We start from the raw sequence: 25,307 nt of genomic DNA, 5'->3' as shown, positions 1-25,307 counted from the left end.
GCTCCTGCGTTGATTTATATTTTTAGATCACAATTGATTCCGAACACATCTGATAGTAGCAGCTACTTTACATTTGGGGAAGAGTTTCTACAAAGAGGGAAATAAAGCATTGAAAAGCAGCGAGTACTGGTCTCTATGGGGAGTCTGTATAATCCTCCTCTCCACACCAGGTACCTTTCCTCCATCTTCTCCTAATCCAAGGATATGATAAGTAACCTCTGGCCTCCAGCTGTGCTGCGGGGCTACCAATTCTAATGCAATCCACATGACTGCTGATAGTCTGGCAGTGGCATGGCATGCTGGCATGCTGTGACTGATTGCTCTGTGTGGCTGTGTCTTTTTCAAAGGCCCGGAGACATGGGAGCACCGAGCGTAGAGTGACTGAATCAGGCTTCATGGTTAAGAATAAACAGGAGCAGTGTGCTGTTTCTTTACAATAATGAAGTGAGCACGTTGTTGATGAATTTTGGCAACATCAATGAATTGAAAGCTGGATTAAAAAGGCCAACCGTATTTGTTTTGAGACTGAGAGGAGAAAATAAGCCTGAGCACAGTTTTCTTTGTGAACAAATTGGGGTGAATGTGACAGGGGGTCAACGCTCTGAAGTGCATTCGTTCTGAGCAGGTTGGATGAGTCACAGATGAGCAGGAGGATTAAAAACATGCACTCACCCCAATACATCACCAATCTGTTTGCCATTAGGCAGTGTGCTGTCCGTTGTGCAGCCATGTGTCAGGTTTCTGTTTGAACGGCTGTTATCAGTGGGTTAAGCAGCACATCCATGTCTCAGGCTTATGACCTCATATGGAGAGGTCAGAGAAAGGAGCTGGTGTTTTGTCATCTGACACTGCTGACACATACGGACTCCTTAACTTTCATCTGACTCTCATGCAGCAGCTGGTATCAGTCATGGCCGTCTGGAAAAGCTTGGACCTTCTAAGAGGAATATGAAAAGAAGTTAAAATTACTATAATCAACATTTTTATATTGCAGTTGGATCAAATGCTGGATCGGCTCCATTCTGTATTTTAGCATCAATTTAACTCATTTTGGTTTTAATGCCAAAACACTACTGTTGGATTCACTCTCCCAGGACTTTCAGGTACAGATGAAAGTTACTTTTTTCTCAGCTCAATACCAGATAGAGGACATAGAGTCCAGTGTTTCCCTTAGAGGTTGGTGGGGACCACAGCAGAGCTAAAAGTTCATTGAATATCAGACTTCCATCAGTCAGGAAGAGATAAACATTAACCCAAATAAATAATGCTAATATTGCTAATATTGCTGAATGACTGTGAGATGTGCAGCTATTGTTTGCCATCACGTTAGCCATGTAAGCTTTATAATGATGATCACTGTTGTATTTTGCACTGCTCATGGGACGGCCAATCAGTCACTAACCACTAATGTAAACAGGCGAATCAGTAACAGCAACAATGTTTAAAACTGAAATTCTAGCAGAGATCTATAGACCAGAGGTAATGAGATGATCAAATGTCAAAATAACACCGCCACAAAAAGGGCAGAGATTCAAATAATTATCATGATTCATCATTAGCTGCACTTCAATGGACTTTTGGGTTCAGCTGTGACTAATTATGGAATAATCACCTTAAATATTATCTCCAAATAAAGCGCTTTAGATAAACCACTTGCTCAGCTGTTTATTTGTTTAGAACCTGTCTGGTTATCTTACCGCTTATTCTTCTTGTCCAGACAGATTGTGTTGCAGCGATGCCACCGTCTGCTCAGATCTCAGCAAAGAATGTATTGAGTGCATTGTTGACCCAATTGATAGCACATACAAGGTTGTAATGACCTAGAAATAACATCTGTGTGCAAACAGATACATTTTGAAGTCATCTGTTGGCCTTTAGCGTTGGAGTAGTCAACGGAACACTTTGAAATGTGATGACCGTTAATAATAGTTTTCATCATGTCGGCTTCGCCTTATATCATTTGACTCTGTGTTTCGCTGAAGGGTTGGGGATGTTCAGGATTTTCATGAGGGCAGATAAAAGTCAGGCGGACCATAGTTATGGTGAAAAGGTCTTGAAAGGTTGCAGCCCAGGGTCATAACAGGCCATGAGACTCCTTTGAAAACCACGCTCGACTGTCATATCTTATTTATGACCCTTTTCCACCTTAACACTTTTCAGACAACACACAAATGCTTTGTAAAGTCTTAAATACAACAAACTGCTATCATATCAAATATGATTCATGTTCTGCAGCATTGCACACTACACACAATGCTAAGACAGACACTCACACAGGTTGCGCTGTCATAGTATGTTCATTGAGCAATCACGTAGGCCACGTTAGACAGGTTTTAGGTTCCCAGGAGTTGAGTAAACTGTTCCTTCTCCTCCTCCTCTCGTTCTCTTCTCATGGTTAGTCATCTATATTTCTCACATCCACACTGTAGGCTGGTTCTCACCCCAGGATCCCCTGCTTTTAGTGATTGTGTCAGGAGTAGTCAACCAGCTCTTCCTCTGGCTCTGAGCCAGTTTCACCCTCGCTGGGTTTCACTGTAGTCGAAGATTGGCAAGGAGTCCTGGGAATCAGCAGGTGCACCAACAGGTCTGCCTGGATGAGGACAAAGCCTATTGGCTCACTGCTGCTGCTGCTCGGTCACTTAAATTGGCAGTTTGGGCAGTTATGCTCTTGGGAGGACTTGGCACAGCTCACAGTGTCTCTTTCACACAGAGACAGAAAAAAAACTTTCTGTTGTGCTTTTTGTAATTGTTATTGTTTTATTTCCGACTTTACCGGTTGAATGTGTTTTTGGGAATCAGAGACAGTTTTGTGGAAAATTGATATTGGGTTGCAAGTTCAACATTGAAATTGAAGGCAACAATGACAAAACATCAATTTTACTATTTGGAGACACTTTTGAATTTGATATATATATAAACTATAAATTTTATATAAAATATTGTTATATAATGTTATTGCATTTTATTTACATTTTTTTCCCACTTATCCGTGTTAGTTAGTTTGCATAATTAAAAGGACTGCCACTCACTTCAACTGTGCAGGTCTGTCTGTTAAAAACACTTTCATTACTTTTTTCAAAACATAAACTGTCAGTTTCGGTGTTCAGCAAAGCCAGTGAGAATCATTTTTGTTCCTGAGTATGACTGTGCCTTGAGGCAACAACTATTTTTTTCTGTCCCACAGTGAACAGCTTAAGTCTGTCTCCATTAATCTGCCGAGTTCGTCACTCATACAGTTGAGTAATACATAAGGAGGTTTGTATACAAACATTTGCAAAGCAGCCAACAGCTGTGGATAATCACAATGCTTTATTGTATCCAAAGGTGCGAAACACAACTGAGCCATTCAGCATTATCAGATAGAGCTTTTTATCTGTGACACAGTATATTGGCGGTTTTCATCTTAAGTCATCAAGGGACATAATGACTTCATAGTGACCATCAGTGACCACACATGATCAAAGCAGCGCAGGACTGAAGTACATGCAGCTTCCGAGAAGAGACAGCTGAAGAAGACAGACAGTGATTACGGCATTAGCACTTCAATCAGGCCTCATCTCAGGGTTCATTATGTTACTCCTGACAACCCACAGACATGCTGAACAGCTCAGGGCACACAGCATGCTGGAGCAGTGAGAGAGAAGTGCAATCAACAGTTTTGTTTAGTAGTATAAAAAGTGTAAACTTGTGTGTGATGTTGTGCTGCTTTTATGTTTGTTCCACGATTTCCCAATCACATGAAATGAAATGAAAAACTTAAGACTATGTAACACCACGCTGCAAAGTACGTCTTTACAGGAACATATCCTGCATAAAAAATTTGTTATTTTGTCATTTGTCATTTTCATATTTAAATAACACGTGTGTGGGCACTAGTGCTGTATGCAAGCTACCAGTTAGAAGTTGGATTTATTTTAAAAACCAAACACACATCTAATATCTACATCTACGGTAGACAGTAGTGCATTTCTTTACATTTCTCTAAACCAATGCCATTCTCTATTAGACTATATCCTTAAATCTTCATTTTCCCAGTATTTACAGCACAGGTTGGTGTTGTTGATTGTGAAACCATCGTGCTCAGGCGTCTGAATCTCCAAGTGTGCTTTAGTTGATGAACAGAATTAATCAAAGGTCTGAGACACGCTTTACTGGCTAAGGGTGTCGCAATCTTATCTTTGCACTATCCTCTCTACAGGACATATCTGCAAACATATTGTCCTGACGATCACCAGTAAACGACAGTATTATCTGACCAGAATAGAGAGTGGGAGTGAGCTACGTCAGATCTTGACACCTTCCTTCTGATCTGAAATAAAAGAGTCAATGTCTATCTGTCCTGCGTGGCTTTGTTGGGGGTTGTAGGGAGCAACACATAGTCATCATTATCAAGTGTGAGACCCATAGGTTGTGGATTACATCAGAGCCAAATTTCCCTTTGCTTTTAAAAGCCTCTTTTCCCAATGAACTCCTTTGTGACTGTAACTTTCTAGACAGACTGAATTTGCAACACATGGTTGAAGATTGCTAGAAGTGTCTCACAGTTTTATAAGAGCAATGAGATTGTGGGAGACATTCAGGCTGATTCAGATGGCATTGATTACATTTTTAGCCAGAGCAGAATCAGGAGAATGGGGAGTTTCCACCAAAATAAGTTCTGAAATTTTGTAATAATTCCTTATTAAATAAAAATAATTCATACAATTACAAAGACGAGTATCAGAGATACACTACTAATTGTGCCAACTTTTGCTGTTTGTTGTTTAGATAAGCCATATATATTTATAACAGTCAATATTGTGCCTCAGTGGTAAGATTTACTTTCATACTGTTTATCAAGCTAAATCTTTGTACGCGCTAAGGTGATGAAGAGCATGAGATTCTTTGCGTTTAAATATGATTGTATTTTTGTTTTGAAAAGTGGCAGTTAAGCATATCTAGGACAGAATCCTTAGCATCATTTGAATATGGGAAGTCTTATTTGTACATTGGGTGTGTCCGTGTCTGGGAATCAAGGGGGTGAGGTGTTCTCACAGTGGCTCTAGGTGAGGAGAGGAGGGAGATCATGGGGGATGTTGTGACATTTACGTATTACACATGGTGGCAGTGAAGCAAGTGAGGGCTCGGGACAAGTCAGTGCAGCTTCTATTGCCCCATGTAAACCTCTGCTTCACACGTGTGGATACACACATGCAGGTATCGATATGAAGACATAGAAACACCAATGATATAGTCAATATATTGGGATGTACAACATGAGTGTGTATAGGTAGCACATACTCACAGGTTCCATAAAACCCAGAGGCAGACATGATGTAGTCTCATGGGTTAATGACAGTAGATATTGTACGTTTCACCCAACTTCCTGAGAGAGTGATAATTTTTGTCAGGACACGTTCAGCAGAGAGTGACTGGTTGTTGTTTGGTTAGTCACAGTAAATCGGCTTATTCAGGCTGTTTGTGTCACCAGCATCAGAGGTGTGGGGTGCATCCTTTACTCAAAGGGACAGTGTGTCATTTTAGGAAATATATTTATTCTTAGTAAGAGTGAGGCATGATACCTGTATCACACTATTTTCTGTATATTAAGCTACCGTCAGGGGAGAACTGCCTCAGTGATCTTAACATTGAAACCAATTTTCCACCTTTGGTGTGTCATATAAGTAGGAAACTTGTTGGCGCTAACAACAGTCAGGATCACGATAAAACATCAGCCTGCATGTTGGACCACTGCAGTTATATTACAGAGAATCAGAAAATATATAAATACAAATTTATCAGCTCCTAATGAACCAGAAGAAAGTCGGAGTTGGGTCAGTGGAATATTTTCTTTCCAAAAGGTTTTTTTATTTTTATTTTGGTAAGTCATGTATCATTTAGTGTCGAAGGACTGTGTTGCCAGTGTAATCTTGATATAAGGGACGAGTAGAAAATGTCAAAGGAACACAGATTACAATGGCCTTCCTTTCCATTCCATTGTGGCTCTTACTCATCATTTCCACTGCTACCTGTGATGTAATTTCACATGTGGACCACATGCCATTTGTATGTGCCAATCATGGGGGCAATTCCTAACAAATGACATAGCATCTTCAAAATGCAGGTCTCTGCCATAGCAGATTACAGAGCAGACCTACTATGAGCTGATGATGATCTGCACATGCCTATCTATTATCAGACATGAAGAAAACAGGCCAGTCACGACATTAGCAGCTGTCCAAGTTCTTAGTTGTTGGTGGGATGACTCAAAATGACAACAACAACAGCAAAAAAAAAAAAAAAAAAAAAAAAATCACCAAAGAAACATACAGCATCAACAAAATTTAAACTGCTGATTTGTTTGTTTGCGGTTTGTTTCTTCTTTATGATTTATTATGGAATAAAATGCAACCTAACAAACAACATTAATTACAGGGCTTGCTCTAAAGTCGTATATTTTTTTAAATGATGGTCCTTTATTGGTATATTGCTGCTAAGAAAATTAATTTTGAATCAATCACTGGTCACAGACACTGTGGCTCTACTCAAAGTGAAGAGAGCGAGCAGCTGTCATCACACAGTAATAGTTTATTACTGATATTGGAGTGGGAATACTGCAATGTGATGAGGACACTCACAACATAGAGGAACAAGCGAAACCAGATTATTCCAGGACAATAAAACAAAGTTGGAGCAGCTGAAATGTGGCCCATGCACCAAACCGTACAAGCTCATGACAATGGCCTGGATCTTTTCTTTAGAGGCAAATTAGAAAACGGAAGGTGTGTTTGCAGTTGGCTTTCTGCTGTCAGACCTCCTGACAGACCTGTAGAGCAGGCTTTGACTCTCTTATCTGCTGCCAGCTGGCCTGACGAGAAGTCCGTCTCACTTACCTCACAGTCACCAGGTGACGCTCGCCCTGAGGGCGTGGCCTGAGCAAAATCTGTTTCATTTTACTTTTCAAAGCCCAATTTGCATATTGAATCAAAATAGATTCAATTGGCTGGCTTAGCTGCCATCGTGCAAAAGGTGGAACAGGATCAACTGATATTAACAATATCATTAGAAGTTTCATTTGGCAGCAACAGTAGCAGTGAATTAGTAGACAAAGACTTGAGTAAATACATTTTGGCAACCTCCACAGTGAGGGCTATATGTCCTCTGTCAGAGGACAGAAGGAAGGCAGTACCGGGCTTTCCTTCCCAGAAAAGAAACAGGTTTATGAGCAAATAAAAACAAGTCTTCCCCTGAAGAAAAAGACTATTTATCATGGTTGCTCCACACGTTAAAGCACCATAATGTCATTGCTTTTAGTCTGGCAGTTGATGGATTGGACAAAGTTTTAAAACATGTGCTGATATTTACAACCAAAACTCATGACCTCTCACAGCACAAAGATTCAGTACCACTCAGAATGGTGTCAGAGGAGTAATGCTGGGTTTTTATATGTAAATAAAGTAAAACGGATCGTTTATCTGAATCAAACTTTAGCAGGAACAGTAAAAAGCGCCTTCAGTCCACGGATCATATTACCAAAAAGACTTCACAGAGTTTGATAAACATTCCTTTGTGCCAAGACCGGTTCTGCAAAACCACCCAGCAGACTGTTTTTATCCTACACATCTTAGTCTTATCTCTTCCTCTCTTGTCATTGTCCACTGTCTATTTTAGTGCAGTGGAGACTGAGCACCATTGAACTTGTTGAATAACCCCCGTTTTCAGTAAATTTGCACATCTGTTCAAAATTTTGAATTGTATAAGTTCACGAATACATAAACACAACCAATATTATTATAATTTCTTTATATCCAAATCTTTTCTAATTTAAATAATTTATTTTCTTATAAGTTGGTGCTAGTCATTTTCTCTGTCATCTCTCTATCTCTCTCTGAGGTATGTTAGATGCACATGAGAAACAAAGTGAGGCGTTGGTTACAGAGAGGTGACCAGGTGCAGCATGAGTGTCCGGGAGAAGAACGAAAAGTCCCAAAGGTAAGATCTAATGACAAGCAGTCACGGTAAATTATTGTTTCCCCAAAATGCAAAAATATATAAACTATCTCCACTGAGTCTAGAAAAGAATAGAATTTCCAAGACACTCAGATTAAAGTCCTCAATGAACAAAGTATATCTGTGAAATATGCAAATATATCTCCAACAACAGGATACAATGTATTCATGATGATGTGTATTTACTGAGAGAAACTAAAGTGACCGGTAAAACCCTCTGACGTCATCAATGAGACAGGGAGAGTTCTTTGAGATTCAAATTCAAACTGACATCGGGTTACACCTGCCTGTGAGGGCCAATAGGTGGAGCGTAAAAACTGAAACGTTGCAAACAATATCATGACACCTTGCTCCTTAAGCACCTGTTAGCTGAAAACTCAACAGAATACAATGCATGAGATTTTAACATGACATTATCTGGAGCAACATTATTGTCATTGCACGCTGTTCATTTCTGTAAATTCTATTAATTTATATGCTTCCTTTATAATCCAGCGTGTGAATCTCTGACACACACCAGGTTGTATACAGAGTGCTCTTTGAATTTGGGAAATACGATAATTTGCTTTCTTGCTGATGTTGGATGAAAAGATCAAGACCGCTCAGCCTGTTAGTTAACTTGGCCAAAGAATTCTTTAACTGTAGTTCGGTACCACTAAAGCTCTCCACTTATTTTACCTCATTTATTGGATTAAATTGTACATATGAACTACACTTAGCATTTTCCTTACATATCTATGTCGCAAAGTATTTCTAAGTCTCAGCAAGACCCAAGAAAGTTGCTAATACTGGATGATCATGATCGTCATACATGAAATCATGTCCCCTCATAACCTTATCTGAACATACCTTTTCACGTTTTCAGGGGCTGGTAGGGAGATTTTACTATCTTTGGGTGAAGCCACACTAACTGTTTCCCCATCTTTCTAAGCAACTGCAGTATCTGAGTGTGTTCAGCGATGTTTGTATACATTTGTAATGTATGCATGTGTGTGTGTGTGGATATGTAAATGCTACACTTCACCCTTTTACCGCCTGCAGCGAAAATGGACTGCAGGCGGTAAAAGGGTGACTCCCCATCTCAGTGGGACTCCAATCCCTCCTCTACCACTAAACCATGAGATTTTAACGCCCTCGACACCATAAAGTAATCTAACATAGTCACCATTAAGATGAGGAGCCACATAAACAAAGCCAACAGCACGGCTACAATCGATTAGTATTTTGAAAATTAAAAACATACTGATAGCCAAAAAAGCTAATATCTAATTACTACCCTATTGTAAACAGAAGAAATTAGCAGTTCACATCTCCAGCTGAAGAAAGCCTGACTATTTTTGCCCTGCCAATGATTTACACTCAGGGGGGTTGCTGCTGGTTAATGAGGCCTATTCAGCCCTGAGGTGTCACTCCTGGTCACTCCCAGATTTCCCCCCTCTGCCTAGTTCCTGCTTATTTCACGCCCATGAAAAATCACACCCTTCTGCTTGTTTTGTTGGCCGATGCAGCATGGAGTTCACACACAGGTCTGATTGGGAGGTGCAGATGGTCATCGGGAATCAGAAGGGAATGGCAAAAGCAAGACCTGTGAGAAACTCAGGGTGAATCATGGTGACAACAGGAGTTCTGAACTTTTACTGCAACTGGTGACCCTTTGTACACTCAGTGACATTGTTATAAATCTGTTACAACCGCATGTAATTTTGTGCGAGGAACACATTCTTATCCTGGTGGAAAATATTGAACATGGCATTTTTCCATTGTTTACGATGTCTGGATGCAGACGAAACTTTAATTAAACTGAAGTACAAAGTAAATACTGTATGAATGTTTACCTGACTGCAAAACACTTCTAAGACTTCTTTACCAAGTATTAGAAGACTACCATGGAAGATGAGGATGTCTTATCATGCCTTTAAAAGTGTGATGACAGCTATTCCCTTTGCAATGTAACAAGAATACTGCCATTAAATAATGCCAATCCATGTACCTCTGTATACACTGTAAAATTCCTGTAAGGAGTTAGTACTTAAAACAGGTCCAGTAATATCAACAGTCACAACCAAAGCAACAGATGGCTGAGTTACACTTGACCAGCTGTCTTTATGGGATGCATGTACAATAATGAGGAAGTGAAAATATATTTGAGGAAGCGGGTGTGGGTGTTATTTATAAAAATCCAATGTGCACTGCATGCATCATTTTGGGCACTTGTGTACTTATAGGGTTAGTTAAGAAGCTTAATACCACTGACAGACAAATAAAGATATGTGTTTTTGTTAGAACTGATTCAATTGCAATTTTATTTAAAAAAACAAACAAACAAACAAACAAAAGAGTTTACTTCTATTTGCTTATATGAGGATGTGAGTTCAGGAGTGTGTGACGCTGCCACCTACTGGAGATAAAAAGTAAAACTTAAAATACATTTTTTTTAAATAAAAAAAAATACAGAACACTTTCACAGTCAGTTACTCAAGTATAACTGCATAAATAAGTAAAATGCACAATTGTTGTTCAATATAATTTCTCTTAATATAGTTTCAGTTAAAAAGTTTGGTCCTTTGGGTTTAAACACTTAGTTCTATAACTATTGCTATTTTCACAAGTTATTCAAGTAACTGCATATCAAAATAGGACAAATAATAATCATTAATTATACAATTATTATTAACTATTATATCTAATTACGTGGAAGGATAAAGTTCTATTAAAACTACACTGATTGTGCCACTTGTGTGCCATCAACACTTTGACAGAATCTCCTGACAGCTTTTGTAAATCTTCACCAAACAGTTCAGCCTTGGCTTTGAACTCTGAAAAACAAAGAACAGTGTTCTTTAGAAACAGGTTGCTGTTGTCAACCTCCTTACACAGGTTGAACACAAAACAAGACACGAGAAGTAACTTCATTATAAGCGTCTCTCGGAGATGGGAGCGCACAGTGTCTTCATCCTCACCTGAAACAATGGCACAACGCTTGACACTGCATCTGGTTCTGAGGGATCCTTCAGCAGTACACAGAGGAAGTAGATGATCTGATGCTGAAATTAAAATAACAGTTATAAAAAAATATTACACACCAATCAACTAATTGCACAAAAACATACAGGGAAATTGTGTTCACTGTTGAATAAGTGCTCTGCAATAATTTATTTAAATTTGCCCACAGCAGAAATGTACTAAATACCATGTAAATTGCTTCATTGATTACAATATCCTTGATCTTGTTCATCTCAATGAAAGTGGTGGTCTCCCGGCCTGAGGCATAGTTGGAGGACAGCTGAATGCCTAAGGACCCAATGACGAGCAGAGACTCGTGGTCCACCTTCACAAAGTGGATGTGCAGCATCATGCTGACCAGGGTGATGACAATGGCAGCAGACAATACAGCTGTGTTCTGCAACGGAATAACACATGTTGACATGCAGCTCCTGCTCGCTGTTACAGGTTTATACGACGTCCTGCTCTACATTAACAATATAAGGAACTTATTCTGATCGACAAAGAGGATGCACGATTGGGTGGCTCTGTTGACGCGAATCGGTCCTGGAAATATAACGTATTAAGTGAATGTTTGATGCAGAGAATAAGCAGGTCACTGGTGTTACCTGTGTGAAGAAGAACACGGTGTATGACAGCAGCCACACACAGCAGGTGTACACCATCACCTTAGCCATGGACGTTTTGGGCGAGCTGACGGTGAACTCCCTGCAGAAGCTGGAGTGGCTCTGACAGTCCAGAGAAATGGTTTTCCCATTGATGTCAGTGAAGGCCTCGTCCTCCATCATGCAGAGAGAGAGGGGGGGAAACCGGGCTAACTCTCACAGACAGCCGGCTGACGGCGGAGCTGCGTTAGCTTCGAGCTAACGCTGTCAACAGATCCAGAAAACAAGGTCAATGGAGACGAAAGGCAAAACGGTGAAGGGGACTTTTTGCGTTCATGTCTAAGGTGCTAGTAAAGCCTTCTTAAATATAACACACACAAAAAAGAAATGAAACGATTCCCATCGACTATTTCGTGAACAAACACAAATAAAAGGGGATGGGAAGAGAAGTCAAACCGGGTATGAGGCGCGCTCGTTACAATGAACGGGGCAGTAGCGTTGAATGTGGCTCGTGCGAGGAGCAAATGGCGGCTGATAGTCGCGATAAGTTTACAGCCCAGATCCAAATCCCTCAGATATTTAGTCCACCAAACAACAAAACCCCATGTGTTACAGCAATTCTGCTGCTATATTAATATATTAAGCGGTGTCTCCGTCCACACGGTGCACGCCGTCTATATATAAGTGGACCACACAGCAGCTGGACGGTTGCAAAGCATTATGGGTAGCTGTTTGAGTCCAATTTGCTATCTGGCTTTGAGTTTATTTAAGTAGCTTTTTAAAAATAGAAAAATAATATTATAAGCAACACGGATAATGCGAGTTAATGAATAAAATCTAAATTGAAGCGGACCGATAAATTAAAAGCACTTGGCTTTCTATGCAACTCGCACTTCCTCCATTGACCAAAATGCATTGCGTCTTTGTAACTTTTGACCTCTGGATAAAAACAAGCCGATCAGCTGATGTAAAAGCAACAACATCTACCAGGTCCAGGACAAAACAGCTCAGCTAGCTGAGGTTGTCTCTATGTGGCAGTCGGCGATGTGTTCCTAGTCTACGTGTCCGTGTTTAGCCTCTGCCGAGGCGGCGTTGCAGCGCAGACAGCCATCGGCCGTCGGACTAGAAGCCGCTGCCAGGCCACTCGACTGAAATGAAGGTTGTTTGTTCTCCAGAAACGTGGCTCTTTGTGTAGCAAATGTTGACCAGTGACGGCGTATTTTCTCGAACAGCATGGGGAGTATACGGAGCTCATTTTAAAATAGCAGCGAAGCATCTTGCGCTGAACTCAACTCAGAGATGCAGAGCAGCTAATGTTAGCTAGCGAACTGTTGTGCCAAACCAAGTAATCTAGTGTGGACAGGTGTGTTTGAAGTTTTTATTACAAACTGAATATCACCATTGATAGTGACCGATAACAAGGTCAATGTGGGTTATTAACAGTATTGGCTTTTTGGTGGGGAGAATTTGAACAAAAAAGTTACATCACATGTAATTGTATACTTTGCTGAACTGTGCCATCTGTCCTCCACCTGCAGTGTTTTGCAGTCTTGGTAATACTTAAAGGCACAGCTCCCCTCTCTTATCATCACCAAAGGTTGTGCCTGTCAGTTTGGAAATGAGTGGTCAAAGTCCAGCAGTAGATAAAGGAATGAACACAGTCCTGGTCTGTCAGGAGAGCTACGCCTGTGGGGGGTCAGATGAGGCTGCGTTTGAATGTGATGAGTGTGGCAGCTTGCAGTGTGCCCGCTGCGAGCTGGAGCTCCACAGACAGGACCGGATGAAGAATCACGACCGGGTTCGGATTGCACCGGGACATGTCCCCTTCTGTGACTCCTGTAAAGGAGACAGCACCTGCTCCGTCAACGGAGGACGGCTCAGAGCGGTGGTGCGCTGCCAGGGCTGTAAGATCAACCTCTGTCTAGACTGCCAGAAACGCACCCACAGTGGAGTGAACAAGAGGAAGCACCCTCTGACACCTTATCCTCCAGCTAAAGGTCCTCTGGAGAACAGCCTGAGTGCTGGGGAAGCTGAGATGGAGATCCTGAAGGCCAAACTGGAGAAGGTGTCCAGCTTTCTTTTAGTGGACGAGAAGGAGGACATGCAGGTAAGTGTGTGAGAACGTGTTATGGGTGTTTTGCTCATGTTAAGGTCTGATTATGTGACTCATTGGCAGGTGAAAGATGAGGCAGAGTTTGTCGGACGATTGGGCTGCAGACCAGATGAGCTCCTTAAGGTGGTATCCATCTTTGGGAACACAGGGGAGGGCAAGTCCCACACCCTGAATCATACATTTTTCCTGGGGAGAGAAGTGTTTAAGACCTCACCCACCCAGGACTCATGCACTGTGGGTGTTTGGGCAGCTATGGATCCCGCACATTGGGTTGTAGTCATCGACACAGAGGGACTACTTGGGGCCGGTATGCTGCAAACAACTTTTCCTAATATCATTAACTAAACAGGGATAGTGCAAAGCTGTTTTCGACAATTAACAGGCTTTTAATATTCTTGTTTAAACTGGATTCCAGGAGCCAATCAGGGTCAACGCACCCGGCTGCTTCTCAAGGTCCTGGCTATCTCTGATGTGGTCATCTACAGAACCCATGCTGACCGTCTCCATGATGATCTCTTCAAGTTCCTTGGTGATGCGTCAGATGCCTACTTAAAACATTTCACCAGGGAGTTGAAGGTGACCACCAGCCGCTGTGGCCTGGATGTCCCACTGTCCACTCTGGGCCCTGCAGTGATCATCTTTCATGAGACTGTGCACACCAAGCTTCTAGGATCAGGTCAAAGGAGGCTTGTTTGTAATTTGAGCTGCACTTTGAAGGAATAAAAGATCCTCACCTCAATGTCGTTAACTGCTTGCCTTTCAATCTCTAGACAAGCCATCTGAATCAGCTGAGCGTCTGCTTCAGGACCGTTTCAGGAAGCTGGGTCTGTTTCCTGAGGCGTTCAGCTCCATCCAGTATCGTGGAACTCGGACCTACAACCCTCCCACGGACTTCAGTGGTCTGCTGCGCAGCCTGGAGCAACAGCTGGATAACAACACCACCCGCTCACCTCGTTCTGCCAGCGTCATCTACAAGGCTCTGCAGGTAGAGATGCTTCCTTTTTATGAAGAAAGGTTTATTGTATAGCCACTATGAACACTTGATGTTCATAATGTTAGATAGCTTTATTGACGCTTCCTGTTCCGTAATCTAATTCAGGCCCTGAGCGAGCGGTTCAGTGGGGAGATTGCAGACGAGCATATGACCAGTAACTCCTTCTTTCCAGATGAGTACTTCACCTGCTCTAGCATCTGCCTCAGCTGTGGGTACGTGTGCCTCACCTGTCTTCTGCATCTGTAGTTCGGTCTCAGAATGGCAGGTTTCATTCATGAGACAGAAAACATGTCAGAAAAGGTTTTATATTTGTTGTCTTCCTCAGATGTGACAGCTTCACTTGGAGATATAATGAAGGAGCAAATCAAAATGCACTACTATATTTGTTTTTTTTTAAGCTGTCGTAGTTGGTTAGTTTTTTTTCAGTGCTTCAGTTGTATTAACTACAACTAAATAAATAAATTGCAATTTCCCAGTCTGGGATAAATAAAGTATCCATCTATCCATCTATCCATCTATCCATCTATCCATCCATCCATCCATCCATCCATCCATCCATCCATCTATCTATCTATCTCACCTGCAAACTGGCGTTTATCTTTGATCTTTGGTACACTCCCAATTTCAGTTCAGGCTGTAAGAGAAGCATGAATCACCTAAAGGAGGGACTTGACCATGAGGCCAAACAACGCTGCCGCTACTCTGCACAGTATGACAATCGCATCTACACTTGCAAGGCAAGTTCAAATTACATGAGAAAGTTGCATGTGTATGCTGAAGAAAGCCTGAATGGTAAGGTTCTTAGTGTGTGTGTGTGTGTGTGTGTGTGTGTGTGTGTGCGCGTGTGTGTGCGTGTGCGGATCTTCACAGGCCTGTTACGAGGGAGGAAAGGAGGTAATAGTGGTTCCCAAGACGACCGCCTCGTCTGACTCACCATGGTTTGGCCTGGCCATCTATGCCTGGTCTGGGTAAGTTCAGCTGTCATAGAGCCATTTGGGAAATTGATGGAAATGGCTTCTTTTCAAGCAGGAATAATTTAATAAGCCCCCATTCATTATGGTAAATTGTAGGAAAACCTTTTTGCAATTTGGTCCTTTGACTTTTATGTTCACCCGTTCACTGTTAATTTTGCTCAACTGGAAAAGAAAGTACCGTAATAGATGCAGTACAGACCAAGCACATCAATCAGTCACCCTGATACCGGACCTAAGATCTTCTTTGCCCTGTCTAGGTATGTCATTGAGTGCCCCAACTGTGCTGTGATCTACAGAAGTAGGCAGTACTGGTATGGAAACCAGGATCCAGTGGAAACAGTGGTCAGGACAGAAATCCAACACATCTGGCCCGGGGTAAGGCCACAGTGGAACAGCTTGAATGAGATTCTGCTTAAGCCAATTAAAGAACGTTTTCAAGCCAAGAACTTAAAGGTTTTAAGTTGAATGAATGTTACCATGTCCACTGTGAACTATGTTTGCTGTTAATTCTGGCAGCTGATTGGGTGCAGAGGGCCAGGAAAGTAATGCAAAATTTAATTTGTGACATTTTTTATGTTCGTCTGAGCATACTTGGTCAAAAGTCCTGAATAGATACGTTTCCAAGCCAGAATAAATCAGGCTGCATGTCGGAGGTGAGATTTTCTTTCCTCACTTTTTCTTCTTTACAGTCTGACGGGTTTTTGAAAGACAACAACAATGCTGCCCAGAGGTTGCTGGATGGAGTGAAATACATTTCTCAGTCGGTGTCTGAACTCAGCGTCAAGCCTGCCAAAGCAGTCACTTCCTGGCTTACTGACCAGATTGCTCCCACGTACTGGAAACCTAACTCCCTTATCCTGGTAAATGACTGAAACTACAACAAAAACAAACTTTGCTAGCTGTGAAACTGGATGAGTGCAAATACATAATTTAAGGTGCTTTTATTGTCATTGATTTACAGTAATGTAAACCTGTTATACCCTCCAGGAACTTCTTGACAAGGGTTTAGCTTTTTAAACTGGAGTCAGTATTTTAAACGGTATAGTTGCAACTGATAGCAGTAATGCTACATTTTAAACAAAAGTGTGATTGTGAGGGACATTTGTTGCTCTGACACAAAGTGAATGGAGGGTGTAAAAAGAGGACAGATGTTTGGGATTTAGATCATGGCGATCTGAACCACACACACACATGGTTTCTATCCAAACAGGATTTAATGAAAAAATTAACGGTCTGAAACAAAAGCATGCCTTCAAAATGTTCTTCTTTTCAGAGTTTTAGCTATTGTGTGAAAACTGGCAGCAGGCCCATGTCTTATCCTTATTGTGTGTGTTCTAGCAATGCCATAAATGTGCAGAAGAGTTCCAGCCCAATGACACTAAGCACCACTGTCGTGCCTGTGGAGAGGGTTTCTGTGACGCCTGCTCCTCCAAAACCAGACCGGTCCCAGAGAGGGGCTGGGGCCTGGCACCTGTCCGGGTCTGCGATGCGTGCTTTCACAACAGGGGAATCTCAACTGGTATGCAATAATTTGTGTACATAAACAGTGTACACAAGTTCGTAATTGTGTGATAACTGAATGAGTTTCTGAACTTATTAAATCTTGTTTTGCTGTTATAGAGTTGCTGGACGCTGCCTTGGAGGAGGAAGGAGGGACCCTGATAGCCAGAAAAGTTGGAGAGGCTGTTCAGAACACTTTAGGAGCTGTAGTTGGCGCTATTGACATACCTCTCGGTAAGTGTTAGATCTGCCTGCATGGTCAAAACAATTCAGAAAAAAATAATTTCAAATTAAAACTATCACTCTGTAAAGCTGTTGCTCAGCAGTGAAAATCGCCGTTTAACATATGGCACTGTGATATGTGTTGGAAAATTTAGTTTATTTATTTATTTATTTTTTACTTCACTAGGTGCAGGGTATATGTGACATTGGCTTTATGAGAACATGCAAACATGCAAGTGGGGCAACAGCGCTAACCTCTATGCCGCCATGCTGCCTAATACAAAGATATATCTCTATAATGGATAATTCTGGTGTTTCACCCCACCATGAGCAGTTATATTTACATATTTCCTTTAATTTGTGTGTCCAGGTCTGGTGAAGGATGCAGCTCGCCCAGCCTACTGGGTCCCAGATCAGGACATCCATTCCTGCTGTGAGTGCCAGAGAGAATTCACTCCACGTCTGTCCATCCACCACTGTCGCGCCTGTGGCCAGGGTGTCTGTGACGACTGCTCCCAGGAGCGGCGCTCTGTGCCCTCCCGCGGCTGGGATCATCCTGTAAGAGTCTGCAATGGTTGCAACCAGAAACCTGGCGAGCTCTAGCAGGACCAGGACTAGAACAATAGTCAGAGTGGTCATGACGAGATGTAAAGATTCTTCTTTTCAAAAACTGAAATAGTCGCTATTTTGACAAAAAAAAACAAAAAAAAAAAAAACAACAATCAAAACAACAATTCAGATGCTTGTTCAGTGGCTTTTCTTTGCTGCCACCTGACTGTTTGTGGTCAGCTGGACTCTTGTTTTTTTTATGTTGTCCTCTCGTCACTTGAGTTCCTCAATACTATCTCACTTTAATATATCAGTATTTTACACTGTGAAGAAAACCAGCATGAGGATTGAATACCAAGGCAACAGGAGAGGTTAAAATACTCAGAGAGATATTGAAAGTGAGTAATGCGTAGTACATGCTTGCTTCCAGTTGAGTTCAGGTAAATTCTCTTGTGCCCCTTCAGATCCTCTTCAAATTTGTATGGATGCAAATGAAACCCTTATCCCCTTTGACAATCCCTCTCAGTAACACAACAGTATTAATAGCACCTTTAGTAGTCTGGGGCTACATGTGTAAACCAATGTAATAGAAGTAAAAAACTTTTCCAGATAAGCACTTTTAGTTGAAGATTGTTTCTGGATAAAACATTCAGGACTGGAAATAGAGGAAATGAGGGAACATCTGAAAAAACGATCTGCCACAACAAATTCTCTCCGCGTTTGACTGGATTTACTGAAATTCCCTCCAACCATCCTAGCTTTAGCTTTCCTGCTGCTCTTTGGCTTCAGGAGTGTTTCTACAATCAGAAGCCACTGATGTACTGTAGCACCAAGATGCATTCCAGCTTGTATAAATACTCAGTAATAACTTTACATAATCTCTTGATCTTTTGTTGATGGGCATTGGGAGTAGGCAGAAGATAATAGAACAGCCTTAATAATGCTGTCCATGTGGACTGTTTAATAGTTACATAGAATTTAAATGTATTGGGGGGAGGTTACTTTAACAGGGACATTTTGAAATGGCGGTACGTTTTTAAAATCTGTTAACAAGACAAATCTGACTGCACTGGGATAAGATGCAACAGAAACCGCTTTTGTAGAGTGGCTGGCTCACAGTAGCAATAGGGTAGAGAAAATACTTCAAACCATCATTTTGAGGCTGGCCCCTCAAAACAGGAAACATTTAGAAGAGTAATAAAGCTTTACTCTGTCAACTCAGGCTGTGTAGCTAGTTAGAGAAGCGCTTTTAGAGACTGATATTCATGACTGTTACCTTTGAAGCAACATTTTTGTAGTCGGGCTTTCAATTGAACATCCAGGCATTGTGAGGTCTGACTGTGCTGCCTGACTGGGAGAGTTGGTCTGATCAGTTTAAAATAACAAGACTTTGACTTGAATGAGTCTCATCATCACAGAGAGCTGTTCAAAGAACACAGATATCACACGGAGCAAAACATACCAGACCATGTCGTGTATGCTCATAAACCATGTATTAAACTGCAGAAACCTCTTGTGAGAGTTTGTGTGTCATTTAGTGAACAAAAAAAAAATCATGAGATCAGTGGTTGATAATCTTTCAGAAAAAGGTTGTGTAATTCTGCAGTACACAATTTAGATCACTTAAAATTCAGATCAGAAAACATCTGGTATTAAATTATAAATGTAAGTAAATCATCTTTTAAGTAAGTACACTTCTTTTAAAAAGGTTACAGTGAGCAATGTCATAACAGTGGTAATTGTCTTCACTTTTATGTAGCACCTGTGTAGCTTTTGACACAATCACATCTGAAAAATAACATTCCCCTGAGACAAATGCAAGTTTTCTGCATTAACCTTCCAAAGCAAAAGTTCAGTACCACCTTGTGAAAATGCACTACAAGCCTTCCAATTAAACAATACCTACAGGTTTTGTAAGGCCAAAAATCATAGGTCTGGTGTGGTTTGTTAAAAATCACATCTCAAGGGAACTGTTATTGTTTTCACAAAGTACAATCTGCTGCTCTCCTCCTTCCTGGTAGTCAGTGTTGTACGGGAAATAGTACAGGTCGTGTTTGACAGCCATGAGCAGGCCGGGGAGGCCCCTGCAGCCTCCCAACTTAGAGGAGAAGACAACGCTTGGGATCAGGTCGTTTGCAGCTGGGTGGGGTGATGGGATGGTCCGCAGTAAGTGGCCGTCCTTTAGGCTCCATAGCCTTGTGTAGCAATCCTGGCCCACTGTTGAGGGAGCACAAATCGGACAGACTGTAAGGGTTTTGAGAAAAGCAAAATTTGTTCAGTCGTGCTTGTATGAATAGAACACATTACCTGCCAACAAAAGCCCCTCTGGTTCATTGACATGAACAGGGAGGTAGGCGTGCTCATTATAGTGGCCTTTGTACTCCTGCACTGGCTTTTTCACTCGCACATCCCAAAGTTTGATCTGCACATGAATGAAGGGGAAAAAAAAAAACAAAAACCCAACCACACAAAGTTATAACAATAACATAATCCATGCTGATTTATGTTTATATTTAATTCTGGGAAGTCCCGGGATTTTACTTGGATCCTTTGGATTTGGACAAATATTTCCAGTTTCTCCTCTTGGCTTTTGTGGGTGAAAGGCTAAGTGTAGTTTTAACTTCAGTCTAAAGAGCTAAAACAGTTTGATTTAAAAATCTTGCTCAATTTTTCTTTTCTACATTTCATGTCATGCTTCCCACTTAGTAACTCTCTAAAGATAATATTTTTAAATAGACCATAAAGAGTGCTTTCTATTAGTGTGACAGGTTATTACAGGTAAGAAATGGCCCTTTAAGCCATGAAGTGGTTTGTGTGACAGGTGCCTATTCTCTCCATTTGAAACATAATTAACATTAAGTATTAAGAACGTAACATCTGTTTGAGATATACCTGGCCAAGCATGTCAGCAGCGAGCAGATAGTTCTCATCCTGCAGTACACGGACAGAAGTGATGGCAGACTCTTGATGGAAGCGGCTGGCCTTCCAGCTTTGATCCCTGCGGCCACGCTGCCTCAGGTCGATGCTGAAGATCTCTCCTGATCGGCAACCGTTGAACAGCACAGGAACCTGCATGAAAAGGGTAATGTTTCTATTTCCTTGGTATTCTCCTCCTGCTTAATATTGCTCTGAGCCATATCCAATAGAAACCTACACATGCATCTCTGATATGACAAATGACTCACCCTAAGGGCAAACTGCTGAGCCAAGACGTCACTGCCTACACTGTACGTCTGTGTTCGGCCCGTCTCTGCATCTTTCACAATTACCCTGCGAGACAGGCCTGCCAACATGTGCAAAAACGCAATTACTTCGGATTCATGCAGAGGAAATTTATGTGGCTGTCTTATTTTAATCTACTACATCAATAATTAGGAATTTGGTTACTCCACATAATTACTACTTCAGGATCATCTTTCAAACATAGACGTATCAATGACCCTGTAACATTGAGATGATTTTAAGGCTGTTTGTGTTTCTATGCACATAGCATGTTTGTGAACCCACAGTGGCCTTTGAAGAACTACTTATAAAGTCTATGATTTGTTTTCAACATGTATTATGGCAGTTTTGTTTCTGTCCAAACAAAGTGAATGTGATTTAAGAGACACAAAAGGAGCTGTAAGCCAACATCCTCCACTGATGCCAGTAATATTATGTTTCACCCTGAGTAGAAGGAACAGACCAGTGCTGAAAGTCTTGTCGAACTGTGGGTTGAGACACCAAGCACAAGACCAGGCTGTGGAGATCTTAAAACTACAGAGCATCCCAGGCTGGTCTGAGGAGAAGAGGGGGTTAAGAGAAGAAACATCAATGTGGGGTCAAATAAGCAATACTAGTATTCCCTTTGTGATCACCTTCACTCTGCAGACATGCATGTATGTAAGAGTATGTTACTGAAACAGCAAATAATTCAATCCAGTTAGGAGTAATGGACCAAGACAGACCATAATTATCCTGGCAAGACTGCTAATTAAAAACCAGTGTCTTATGACAAAATCTTACAAAGTACCTCAACTTTGCCTTAAGAATAGTATAGGAAATGTGAGTGATAACCAGTTCATTTAAAGTTTTAAATAAAATTGATACACCAGAGAATATTCTATTCAATCTAACCTGGGTTGGAGTTGCTGAAGAGGGAAGCAGGAAGTAAACTGACACAGCCAGGGGTGTCTGCCACGCCAACCAGACAAAGCCTGATAGTCACCCCAGTCAAGGAAAACAGAGGTAGTATCCATTGAAACCAGACACGTGGGAAAATCTTATCATTTATGCATGATAAATAAAGATCCGCTGACTAAGAGCTCTACTAAAACTGAGGGAGGATACAGCACATGTGAGTCTGGGTAGTTTACTGAGGCCCAGCAGATGGAATTCACCTGAAACACATTTAATTAGGATGAAAGTGTCAAAATTCACTGCCATTAGATTCAAAACATATTCACTACATTTGATTTTTTCAGCACTGACATTGCTGATGCAATTCTGCAACATGTAGCAATGTTGTACTTTATATTTAAATGTAATAAAAGTTCCACTAAACCAATGCAGACAAAGTGAATTACAAGAGACATGTAAACATTCAGTCGCTACTTTGGCACTGGTGAAATACTCCCACCTTACGGTTGGTGAAGTAGAGATTATCACACATCTCCACAGAGAGAGAGCCCTGACTGCTGCTGCTGAAGTTCATGATGCCATATTTGCAGCCTCCATGAGAGACATCATTGACTGTAAACACCCGCTCACATGCTGAGTCCCCCTGATGAAGCAAAGGGAGCGTTACTGTAGCAATTACATAGGGGGGTTAGACTACATCATATATGTATCAGCCCTGTTGTGTGTTTGTGTATCTCAGTGAGGTCTCACCACTATGAGTCTGAAGTTGTCAGTATTGGGGTTGTTGTTGTCTGTGCTCTGGATCTCTAGCTTGTGGCGTCTCATTCCGCTGACCTTCACCTCATGGACCAACCTGGAGACACAGTAAGCATAGTAACTCTGTCTGCCACTGTCTACACCAGTGCTTCTCAAATAGTGGGGCGATGCCAGGGGGGTGTGTGACCCTGCGGAACATGCTTTTTTTGCTGTATTCGAATAAAGTGTCTGAATAGATGAATAGCGAATATACTTGATGAATAGATCACCAAGTGTGATCTATATTCCTTTCTTTTTATGTTTTCTTTAATGATAATAAGAATACAATGTTATGCAGAGGTGTATTTCTAACAATTTTATGAACAAATGATATTATTTACAGTCACGGCGAAGAGTTGGGGGGGGGGGGGGGGGGGGGGGTGTGTGTGAAATATTTTCTTCTTCCTGGGGGGGCATAACAGAAAATTACTGAGAAGCACTGGTCTACACAAATCCACTGAACAAGAATAATTTTTCAGCTATCTGACAGAGCGCATGCGTCTATTTTTCTACTTATGTGTTTATTTGGAAAAATGTCAATAGGCTGAACATAAATCATTAGGTTGCTGATGCAAATCGGGTAGCAAAATATTTTGACTATGCTGTAGCCTACTTTTCTTCCTTTTTTATGGTTGTTTTTAAACCCTCGTCAAAAATGATTTGTATCATTGTTAGATGCCAGCAATTCTACAAAGAAAGTTAACTCTCCACATACAGAACTGATTAACATTTTAGTTACTCTTTGTTGGACTGGGGTTATTTTCTGTAATGCCTTACAGCTGTGTGTTTTGAAACATGTCAGAGGATCTGCTCTGTGTCCTTGCAGGCATGTGTGCACATCAGTGAAATACAGTACCTGCAGTAAGAGTTTTCAGGTAACAAGCCGAGGTGTCTTTTCTGCAGAAGGAGTGAAGTGTTCAGTCCTGCTCTTGGTGCTTTCTGAGAGGAAAGGAACACTGTTAAAACTAACTCAGACACACAAGTTTCAGAATATGGCTTATTCACAGTCAATGGTGGAAAACAATGCCATGCTCCTTAAGGACACATGCATTTCTTCTCTTGACATAAACCAGAGGACAGGACATCCTTGTGCTTCTGCCAGAGTCAACAAATACCTTTCTGGGTTTTTCATCCTCTGCAAGCATCTTGTTTCTCTGTTTCTCCCTTTCTTTCTCCTGCAGCTGCTCCTTGGTCAGCGGGTTACAGTTGTTATGTCCCGGCAGCAGCCGGAAGTAACGGTTTTTCTCCGGGTCAAAGTAAAAACCAGGCAGCTCTGTAATAAGAACAATTGTGAATATCTTTCAGCTACATGGCAGTTACATGGCAATATTTAGGTTAAGGGGGCTGTTAAGTGAAGTTTATTTGATCAATTTGCTGGTGCAGTGTTGCCATAACCTGTGGTTGTGTTACCAGTGTTCATGATAGTCCAGAATAACAACAAACAAACAAAAAAAAGCGCCCCATTCACACTATTAAGGGGAGACTCTGGTTCTGACCTGGAGCACCACTGCTGGCCTTGGAGGAGGAAGAGGAGGAAGATGAGGAAGAGGGAGACTGGTTGTCATACCTCCTCTGAGGTCCTCTGTAAGACGGCCCTGCATCACTGTGCCCATACCTGAGGCATGAAGGTGAGATTTCACAGTGCTGAACTATGGATAAGCGTGTATTACTGGCACGTACGTGCGCTGGTCCATGTCAGACATCAACACGTCGCTCAACATACCACTGTTCGTCCTGTGCTGATCTCTGCCGGTTGTCTCTGTACCAGCCCCGGCTGTGGCCACGGCCTCGTCGCCTGTGTGGTCTCCGTCCTTCTCGCCACGTCCACTTTTCCATCCCAGGTGAAAGTCCTCACACCACGCTGCTTGTCATCCACTTCCCTGAATGTGTGCGACCGTGCGAAGCGACCTGCAGGCAACGTGTCTGCGTGTTCGCACCAGCTAGCAAGTACTCAGCATTAGCAATCCGGAGCAAATGTTAGCTACACATCCTTCTCTCCTGGATGTTGCTCATGTCGCTGAGCATTAAACAGGAGGAAATGTCCAGAGGGTTTCAGTGTGTCAATAGCGCGATTCGCGTTACAGCAAAAATAATTTTTAGTTTTGTTGTAAATTGAAATTACATTAAAGTTTAAGCGTCTCTGAGCTAGCTACTGTGCCTTGAGTTCCTTCCGCTTTGTCTCGCCTCCCCATGTCATTCATTGGCCCGTTTGCTGCCACTTGCTCTGACGTAGTGAAGTCTCATTGGTTGTTTTCTTAGCGCGCCTATTGGCCGAGCACCGGGATAATTAAATGATTTTGATTGATGAACGTACCCGCTGTCATTGTGTGCAGTTTGAGTTGGGTGCTCTTATTTTGGTTAAAGATTATTTTGAGCATTTATAATTCCTGTCTTCATTATCAATGGCTGTATTATTATTAGTGTTGTTGTTGTTATTTTGTTGT

The 25,307-nt window shown here is 41.7% G+C and overlaps 3 protein-coding genes across 5 annotated transcripts; 1 reads left to right on the top strand and 2 right to left on the bottom strand.

Moving 5' to 3' along the window:
- Window positions 1-10,281: 10,281 nt before the first annotated feature.
- pigh (phosphatidylinositol glycan anchor biosynthesis, class H) lies at window positions 10,282-12,276 on the bottom strand. The gene is made up of 4 exons (XM_029496788.1): window positions 11,601-12,276; window positions 11,180-11,389; window positions 10,950-11,033; window positions 10,282-10,805 (listed from the first exon to the last, which is right to left on the bottom strand). The coding sequence occupies exons 1-4, from the start codon at window positions 11,778-11,780 to the stop codon at window positions 10,734-10,736; spliced, it is 546 nt and encodes a 181-aa protein (XP_029352648.1). The 5' UTR covers window positions 11,781-12,276; the 3' UTR covers window positions 10,282-10,733.
- A 272-nt stretch (window positions 12,277-12,548) lies between these two features.
- On the top strand, window positions 12,549-18,138 carry zfyve1 (zinc finger, FYVE domain containing 1). Of its 2 annotated transcripts, none has more exons than XM_029496362.1 (12): window positions 12,549-13,704; window positions 13,774-14,017; window positions 14,126-14,386; window positions 14,481-14,695; window positions 14,810-14,916; window positions 15,333-15,441; window positions 15,575-15,672; window positions 15,978-16,053; window positions 16,368-16,538; window positions 17,017-17,197; window positions 17,299-17,412; window positions 17,771-18,138. In XM_029496362.1, exons 1-12 carry the CDS (start codon window positions 13,216-13,218, stop codon window positions 18,001-18,003), a joined length of 2,298 nt encoding a protein of 765 aa, XP_029352222.1. In that variant the 5' UTR covers window positions 12,549-13,215; the 3' UTR covers window positions 18,004-18,138. The 2 variants fall into 2 exon arrangements, with proteins under 2 accessions (XP_029352222.1, XP_029352221.1); XM_029496361.1 differs by having other exon boundaries at window positions 15,936-16,053.
- Window positions 18,139-18,745: 607 nt separating this feature from the next.
- Window positions 18,746-25,031, bottom strand: wdr21 (WD repeat domain 21). 2 transcript variants are annotated; one of them, XM_029496364.1, is made up of 13 exons: window positions 24,587-25,031; window positions 24,360-24,433; window positions 23,979-24,136; window positions 23,720-23,802; window positions 22,819-22,921; window positions 22,568-22,711; window positions 22,279-22,328; window positions 22,066-22,145; window positions 21,635-21,727; window positions 21,135-21,232; window positions 20,842-21,018; window positions 20,257-20,371; window positions 18,746-20,166 (listed from the first exon to the last, which is right to left on the bottom strand). In XM_029496364.1, exons 1-13 carry the CDS (start codon window positions 24,697-24,699, stop codon window positions 19,904-19,906), a joined length of 1,551 nt encoding a protein of 516 aa, XP_029352224.1. In that variant the 5' UTR covers window positions 24,700-25,031; the 3' UTR covers window positions 18,746-19,903. The 2 variants fall into 2 exon arrangements, with proteins under 2 accessions (XP_029352224.1, XP_029352223.1); XM_029496363.1 differs by having other exon boundaries at window positions 18,754-20,166; window positions 24,360-24,478.
- Window positions 25,032-25,307: the final 276 nt, after the last annotated feature.

This window comes from Echeneis naucrates, chromosome 24 (assembly GCF_900963305.1).
Source record: "Echeneis naucrates chromosome 24, fEcheNa1.1, whole genome shotgun sequence".
Classification (NCBI taxonomy): Eukaryota; Metazoa; Chordata; class Actinopteri; order Carangiformes; family Echeneidae; genus Echeneis; species Echeneis naucrates.
The sequence above is the reverse complement of the archived record's forward strand: the minus strand, read 5'-3'. Positions and strand labels throughout refer to the sequence as shown.

Coding starts and splice junctions, on each gene's coding strand:
- pigh (XM_029496788.1), bottom strand. CDS start 11,780: ATGATGGAGGACGAGGCCTTCACTGACATCAATGGGAAAACCATTTCT. Junction 11,034..11,179: donor TCAATGAAGCAATTTACATG/GTATTTAGTACA, acceptor TTTTAATTTCAG/CATCAGATCATCTACTTCCT. Junction 10,806..10,949: donor GCGTTGTGCCATTGTTTCAG/GTGAGGATGAAG, acceptor TTTGTTTTTCAG/AGTTCAAAGCCAAGGCTGAA.
- zfyve1 (XM_029496361.1), top strand. CDS start 13,216: ATGAGTGGTCAAAGTCCAGCAGTAGATAAAGGAATGAACACAGTCCTG. Junction 13,705..13,773: donor ACGAGAAGGAGGACATGCAG/GTAAGTGTGTGA, acceptor ACTCATTGGCAG/GTGAAAGATGAGGCAGAGTT. Junction 17,198..17,298: donor CAACAGGGGAATCTCAACTG/GTATGCAATAAT, acceptor TTGCTGTTATAG/AGTTGCTGGACGCTGCCTTG.
- wdr21 (XM_029496363.1), bottom strand. CDS start 24,699: ATGGAAAAGTGGACGTGGCGAGAAGGACGGAGACCACACAGGCGACGA. Junction 22,712..22,818: donor ACAACTTCAGACTCATAGTG/GTGAGACCTCAC, acceptor TTGCTTCATCAG/GGGGACTCAGCATGTGAGCG. Junction 21,019..21,134: donor CTCAGCAGTTTGCCCTTAGG/GTGAGTCATTTG, acceptor CTTTTCATGCAG/GTTCCTGTGCTGTTCAACGG.